We start from the raw sequence: 7,315 nt of genomic DNA on the forward strand, positions 1-7,315 counted from the left end.
CCATTGTTTTGTATATTTTAGTGTATGTATATCTGTTTCATTTACGTTTAATTTAGATTTTTCTTGATGTAACTTTGCCATTGCTAGCAAATAAAGCTTTCTATCTGTAGTTTGTTATTTAATAAAGTAGCAATGTTGTTAGACCCATGGGTCTGTCCCTTGCAGTAACGAAACCTTGACTAAGAGCGAGAAAATTGACATTATATTTAGTCCGCCGCATATACCATTCATAAGACTGTTCTATTGAAGCTTTAATCTGATGTATATGTCACTGGCTATGTGTACAATTCAGGTATTCCGTACAATGCCGAAAGGTGTATGCAATAGTATGAATGAATATACGCTCCGGTCTGAGAGAGTATCTGAGTTCTGCCTACGCTTGTATTTTATGGCTGTGCGCCATTTTCTAGGACTATCGACGGCGAGAAAGATTTAAAATGAGAACCTGAACAGCGCTCATGGCAGGTGCTGTATTTAATTAAACTTTTTCTGGGTAAATGTATGATTAATTAAAACTAGTTTTAAAAGTAGTTTTAATTAGAATAGAAAAAAAACGAGTAAAAGCTATATATTTAAAAATATTTTTCTATTTTTATAAATTAGTTCTACAAACTTATGGGTATTTGTTAATTCGCAATAAAGGCAAACATGTAATTATTTTTCATTTAACGCCACAATTGCGAAGTCGTCTAGAAAAATATACAATTGTAATTAAAGACCAAACGAATTACATAATTATTTTCAGTCAAGATACATATACTTAATCTACATTCACATCCAAACATTTGTCATCATCAGTTTTCTACAATATTTTTGCAGATTGTTTAATCTCAGCTGAGAGATCTTTATCTCCCCAGCCCCAAACAGGATGTGAGCCATCTCCAGTTCTCAACACACGCTTCTCTATCATCTCCTCAGGAACAGTCTTCAAGTCGTAGGCCCAGCCTATTGCAGCCATCATGTCGATGTATAACCAAGACAAATTGAACGTGTAACCTCCTAATTCTGCAGTTCTGTAGTCCCATGGGAAAGTGTGGTGGTAGTTGTGGAAGCCCTCTCCGGTTGCCAAAAATGACACAATTTTATTTTCTGTAGGACAGATGTCCTTGTCGTAAGGGTGAGATCCCCACATGTGCGCAGCAGAGTTTACCAAAAATATCGTGTGCAGCGAAACAGCTTGACGCAATACCACAGCGATGAAAAATGAATTAGTTAGGGTTTCACCCCAAAGAAGTGGAATGTACGCAGGTATGGCCACGCAGAATATTAGCACCCATAGATTGTAATAGCTGAAAAAAAAAACAAAAAATATAATATTAACAGCTAGTTTGCAATATTATATAAACGTATATTGAATACGTTTTTTTTATTTCATTTATCGCCTGTCAGTCAAGCAAAATTCTTACTTAATAACTTCGAAAGTATTATATTCGATAAGATGTACTTACTTGTGATGTAAGCGCAATAGTGGTTCTGCCTTTATGTCACTCATATCAACTGTGCTGCCCTTAGTAGTGACGTCGGGATGTTTCTTCAGTAGCAACCAACCAATGTGTGAGAAGAAGAAACCTCTGGTCGCGTTGTGAGGATCAGCGTCGGTGTCAACGAACTTGTGATGTACGCGATGATCTCGAACCCATTGATGCATCGAACCCTGCCATTATGCAATGATACCTATTATTGTTTAATGATATAACTAATTATAATTATAATAACAGCTAAGCAAATTCTTCGAGAATACTTGTCCGGTGATGTACCTAAGTAATAAAGGGATACTCAACGCTATTTCGCATGGGACTATTATTTTATTGTTTCTGTTTGAAGTGTTGCAAGTGCTATTTACGACGCTCCGATAGGGAGGCCGCAGACTAGCTACCTATAGCATAAGCGATCAAAATCGCTGAATCAAACGTGGCGATTTAGCAGCTTCTCTGATGCAAGCAAATTATAAAAGTGACTCAGTTACAAACCTCGTATGCTAGAGTAAATAATATCAGGTTTATGATCTGTAGAGGAAAGTTCGCTTTGTAGCATTTATGTGCCCATAGTCTATGCGCGCCGGCAGTGACACCCACATTAGAGAGCTGGTATAAAACATACGCTGAAACAAAACAAATTTTTAAATTTCCGCGAATATGAATAACTAGCTGACCCGCGGAACTTCGCTTGCGTCACATAAGAGAATCATAACTTTCCCCCTTTTTGTAACATTTTTCACTGGTACTCTGCTTCTATTGGTTGTAGCGTGATGATATATATATCCTTCCTCGATAAATAGGCTATCTAACACTGAAAGAATTTTTCAAATCGGACCAGAAGTTCCCGAGATTAGCGCGTTCAAACAAACAAACAATCAAACAAACAAACTCTTCAGCTTTATAATATTAGTATAGTATAGATATAATATTAGTATAGATATTTAATTTCCGAAACGGGAGATATATCTGGTGAAACAGGGAAAAAATAAAGCATATCGCACTCGCTTCAGTTCCGAGTTCAAAACTGTTGTAATATTTTTCTTGTTCTAATCAAAGTTAAGGTTTATAAGGTTGTATTGTTGACTTACAATATATTATAGTTGTCCACATTGCCTTTGTACACATAAGATAAATCCCGTAGACACATCCAATGTGATGAAGGATGAAGAAGAAAATATTATACCAAACAAACTCCCATTTCCTTTCTTCATTCTGTGTTTTTCTATCAGTTTCATTTCCAATCACTTCTAATTTTTCTTGCGATAGCTCCGTCATTGTGTGCTGAAAATAGTATAAATTGCTTTTCATTAAATAACTTAAAATGCGCATCGGTTAAGGTCAAAGCACACACATCAACTTGAAAAGGGATCGTTACAGTATGACATCGCCGTCAAACAGACGTCAAACAAAATTTGGGCGGATTAGCAGCTACAGTCTGTCACATAATAAAAAAAACATATTTTGTACGAAAAGGCAGTAATATTGTATTTTGATAGAATCTCTAATTTGTCGTTGTCACTACAACATCGTCTTTACTACGGAACAAGTCTCAAACTCTCTTTCTTTGTGTTAACAGATAAAAACATACTTACATACTTTTGTACCATTCGTCTTTTGTCACTAGATTGTAATCTTATCCTTTTAGAGTAGTTAACGACTGCATTCAACCTACGTTTTGTTAGTCTAACGCCGCGGCACTGTCTAAATAACAAACAATTAGAATGTTTTAAACATGATTAATAATGGATATTAACCTTCTTTTGCTAAGACAAAGATTGTTATGACTTTAACGCTAACTTTTGTTTAGAGATTTTAATGTCGAATTGTTTTTTTCGATAACTGTTTTGCGATTACCATATTGAATAGTCGGAACTGCAAAATGAGATTAATACAGGGAACTTATGTTATGGAATGCAAAGTCTGATATGTATGTATCCGAGAGTGTAGTAGGTATAACAGTAATTATACTTATATTACATAACGAACAATAAATATTATGTACGAGGTACAGTATCTGTATTTTCCCGATATGTTTGTACTAAGTCTTTACATATAACTAAGTTTATACACACAATCATATAAACATGTATCTTATTTGTAATAGAAATATGTAATGTAGAAGTTTTTAGTATTCTAACAACAAAGTGTCATACTTGAATTAAAAACTAAAAATATCTTTAAGGAAAATCTACTATGTTAAAGCACAATTGAAAAACACACTACTATTATTTAAAATAAGTGAAATAAACAGGTCACGTGGGATCTCATTACGTAGCTACGTACGTTGTAATTGTTTTAAAATTCAGTTTTTTTATATTTCATGTGTATGATAGAATAATTTTATATGTCTTTTAGTTGGTGATTGGGGCTCTTCACACACATTTTTTTACGTTGGAAAAAATCCAATGTTTCCGCAATAAAATATCAACTTAGGTACTTTGTTTTAATGAATAGTAATTGCAAAAATAAACCTCTTAGTTTAACATTAAGTATATTTGCTCAAACAATATTGACTAAGCTAGTTGTTAACTTATAAATGTCTTGACACCGGTGATGTTCACTTTATTACTTGTTAAACTTTTTCCTATTTTACATTGAACGTGCAAAAAAGTAATGTCTTTTAATATTAATTAAATTTCAAGAAAACAGTGACTCTTGTGATTATTTTAAAATCATTTCTTTCCAAATCACAATCAGTGTAATAAACAGCCGAACTTATAGTTTCCATTAGTTACAGATATATTTGGTTTTATACATTTATTTAAAGCAAAGTTATATACTGTTTTGTGAAGTTAATAGTGATAAATATTTCCCAATGACCTGTTATGATTACAATGGCCTATCCACTGAAAATGGTCCGGAACCTAAGGCTGAAAGGAAGTGGCACTTAGTTTGGCACAATGTTGTATTTTTTACAATAATGCACATTGGCTCAATCTATGCCATTTATTTGCTGTTTACAGATGCAAAATGGTTGACATTATTTTTTGGTAAGTAGAGTTTAACTTTTACGGTGTTATTATTTGTAGCATTATATCAAAAATCACTATTATTTATTAACAAGATAGCGGTACAATACACCTCACATTCCTTAAATTTTCCGTCACACTTCTATTTTTGTAGTTTAATAACTTTCTAATTGAATTAAAGTACAAGAATAAGTTTTACAACACTACGTTATTTGATTTTAAATCATCTTTTTAAAGTTAAAGCAAAACCAGAAATCTACCCATTGTTAAATCCCATTTTTTTATTTATTCGTTGTCATGGATTTGTATTATCAGTATATTTACTTAAACAAACATAATAATAGGATATATACTAAATACCTACTTACGCCAATGTATCGAGTCCCAGAATATGTATGACAATAATCCTTTTGAAATACTATTTGATATTTTTCCGTAACTACTCAATGGACGAGTGATTAGATTGTGATTGTTTTTTAATGATTATGTTAAGTTTTGTCGCCTAAATTAGTTCAGCAATTTTAATATGTACATATAATTACGCAAATAAATGAATTTTTAACGTCAATTGAAAACTAATTAGTTAAATCTTCCAGCATACATTTTGTACGTTTGTTCAACGGTGGGAGTGACTGCCGGTGCCCATCGACTATGGTCACACAAAGCGTACAAAGCCAAACTACCCATGAAGATTATACTTTTAATATTTTACACTATAGCATATCAGGTTAGTAAAACATATTTTTTTAGGCCCTTGTTGTCAATATTATACAGTTTTCTTTGAATGTTTCAGTCAATAGTGATCCTAATGGCTCCTATTTTAGATTTGTATGCAATAAGAATAAGATACTTCTAGCGTAATAAAAGTCTTATCACGCCAGGGCTCAGTACATCAGTGGGTTCGAGATCATCGCGTACATCACAAATACGTTGACACCGACGCTGATCCTCACAACGCGACGAGAGGTTTTTTCTTCTCACACATTGGTTGGTTACTGCTGAAGAAACATCCCGACATTTTAGCCAAAGGAAAAGATATCTATTTGAAAGATGTTCAGACAGACAAGTTACTACGTTTTCAACAAAAGTAAGATAATAAACTAGTTCTCAAGACATCTTCAGTAATACCTTAAAGATACGTTAAAATAACTTTTTGTTTCAGATACTACTTTCCGTTAGTCGTAGTCTTATGTTTTGTTTTTCCGACGTACGTTCCTCTCCTGTGGGGCGAGAACCTTTGGACTGCGTTTTATATCGCCGCAGTATTACGACATACGTTTACACTGCACATGACTTTCCTAATAAATTCTGCTGCCCATATGTGGGGAACGAAGCCGTATGACCAACATATACTACCGACGGAGACTAAAGCGGTATCTCTGGTAGCATGTGGAGAAGGGTTCCATAACTACCACCATACATTTCCATGGGACTACAGAGCAGCCGAATTGGGCGATTATACACTGAATATTTCGTTATTTTTTATTGATTTAATGGCAAAAATCGGTTGGGCGTATGATTTAAAGACTGTGTCAGAAGAACAGGTAGAAAAACGTGTGAAGAAAACGGGTGACGGAACACACGCGGTGTGGGGTGATGAGAAGAGTGATTCTATTGACTATTTATAGTACATACGAGAAACGTTATTTTTTTTCTCATTGCTTTGTCCATATTTTGCTTAGCATTGTTATTAAAAAGTATTTATGATAATACAATTAGTATTTGACAACTCACACACGGTCATTTGATTCCAAACTAAATTTAAAATAAATGTAATAATTCTAAATTTCCTGAACCCTTACTTTGTCTTCTGAATATCATAAAATATTTAAAACAAATATTGTTTGACTAGAAAAAAAAATTACATGTCTGTTGAAACCATAACTTAAATTTAAAATACGGTTTCAAATAATTAATTCCGTCCCAATTTTTCCTTGTTTGAGCGCCCTTAATTTTCAGCAAATCCAATGACTTTTTTGAAAAATCACTAAAATCAGAACTAAGTCATTATTTTGAAATCAAAGTAATGTGTTTAATAACTTTGTTTACCGTTTAGTTAAGAAACGAAGCCTGCTAAAGGCATAGAGTTATAATAGAGATAGAATATTATATATTTTTGTACGTAGGACATTATATTTTTTTATGTAAGTACACATGTTTGCGTTTTTTGTTACCCAATATAGGCACGTAAAGCATTTTTTTCAACAATCTAATCCATGAATATTCAATAATGTGACCTATGGAACTACATCTAAATAATTGTATAAGTACTTTCTCTTTTTGGCGAAAAACTAAGTAATTCTGTTTCAATTCCGTCACTGCGATAATATATGCACTTGTGTTAATATACAGGACCTGTGATTGTGCTTTGTTTTACAGTTAAAATGCAAATATACAATGCGAGTGCAACTATGCATTTGCAATTTTTGTTTTCTAAATTTAGAAACTAAGTAGTTTTGAAATCAATATAATTTAAATTGTGATCAAATAGTTATACTTGTTAAGAAAACAAATCATAAATACGTTCCATCTGGGCCCGCATACTTAGTCAGTAAGGGTGCAAAGATTGCAACTTTGGCATATAATCTTTACTTGGCCCCCCACTTTTCATTGCATCAACATCGCAGGATTTTTGTAGTTGAACTTAGAATAAGCAATACTTGTCTGAGGAACAAAAATAAACAGACCTTTAAAATTACATACATAACATCACGTCTGTGCTAAAGGTAAAGTTATATGAGATCCATTCGGTTTTTGCAGTCTACAATATAAGTTCTACGAGTACAATAGTGTGTACACTTATTGGTATTTTCCATACATGTTACTAAACTTCCAGAGTTTTCCGTTACTGAATATAATCTAATAACA

The 7,315-nt window shown here is 33.1% G+C and overlaps 2 protein-coding genes across 5 annotated transcripts; one reads left to right on the plus strand and one right to left on the minus strand.

Moving 5' to 3' along the window:
• Positions 1–549: 549 nt before the first annotated feature.
• Positions 550–4,919, minus strand: LOC142975413 (acyl-CoA Delta-9 desaturase-like). Of its 4 annotated transcripts, none has more exons than XM_076118228.1 (6): positions 4,816–4,919; positions 3,071–3,179; positions 2,567–2,759; positions 1,971–2,101; positions 1,449–1,654; positions 550–1,289 (listed from the first exon to the last, which is right to left on the minus strand). In XM_076118228.1, the coding sequence occupies exons 2-6, from the start codon at positions 3,083–3,085 to the stop codon at positions 803–805; spliced, it is 1,032 nt and encodes a 343-aa protein (XP_075974343.1). In that variant the 5' UTR covers positions 3,086–3,179; positions 4,816–4,919; the 3' UTR covers positions 550–802. The 4 variants fall into 4 exon arrangements, with proteins under 4 accessions (XP_075974343.1, XP_075974346.1, XP_075974344.1 ...); XM_076118231.1 differs by having other exon boundaries at positions 3,071–3,175; positions 4,816–4,915; XM_076118229.1 differs by having other exon boundaries at positions 4,812–4,908.
• Positions 4,038–6,806, plus strand: LOC142975414 (acyl-CoA Delta-9 desaturase-like). The gene is made up of 4 exons (XM_076118232.1): positions 4,038–4,468; positions 5,044–5,174; positions 5,329–5,534; positions 5,610–6,806. Exons 1-4 carry the CDS (start codon positions 4,294–4,296, stop codon positions 6,073–6,075), a joined length of 978 nt encoding a protein of 325 aa, XP_075974347.1. The 5' UTR covers positions 4,038–4,293; the 3' UTR covers positions 6,076–6,806.
• Positions 6,807–7,315: the final 509 nt, after the last annotated feature.

This window comes from Anticarsia gemmatalis, chromosome 9, assembly GCF_050436995.1.
Source record: "Anticarsia gemmatalis isolate Benzon Research Colony breed Stoneville strain chromosome 9, ilAntGemm2 primary, whole genome shotgun sequence".
Taxonomy (NCBI): Eukaryota; Metazoa; Arthropoda; class Insecta; order Lepidoptera; family Erebidae; genus Anticarsia; species Anticarsia gemmatalis.

What these genes read in the sequence shown, in the direction of transcription:
- LOC142975414 (XM_076118232.1), top strand. Translation starts at nt 4,294, where the DNA reads ATGACCTGTTATGATTACAATGGCCTATCCACTGAAAATGGTCCGGAA. An exon ending in ATGGTTGACATTATTTTTTG is followed by an intron (nt 4,469 to 5,043) that starts GTAAGTAGAGTT and finishes TAAATCTTCCAG; the next exon opens with CATACATTTTGTACGTTTGT. An exon ending in TTACTACGTTTTCAACAAAA is followed by an intron (nt 5,535 to 5,609) that starts GTAAGATAATAA and finishes TTTTTGTTTCAG; the next exon opens with ATACTACTTTCCGTTAGTCG.
- LOC142975413 (XM_076118228.1), bottom strand. An exon ending in GTGGACAACTATAATATATT is followed by an intron (nt 2,102 to 2,566) that starts GTAAGTCAACAA and finishes GTTTTGTTTCAG; the next exon opens with CGTATGTTTTATACCAGCTC. An exon ending in CTATTGCGCTTACATCACAA is followed by an intron (nt 1,290 to 1,448) that starts GTAAGTACATCT and finishes TTTTTTTTTCAG; the next exon opens with CTATTACAATCTATGGGTGC.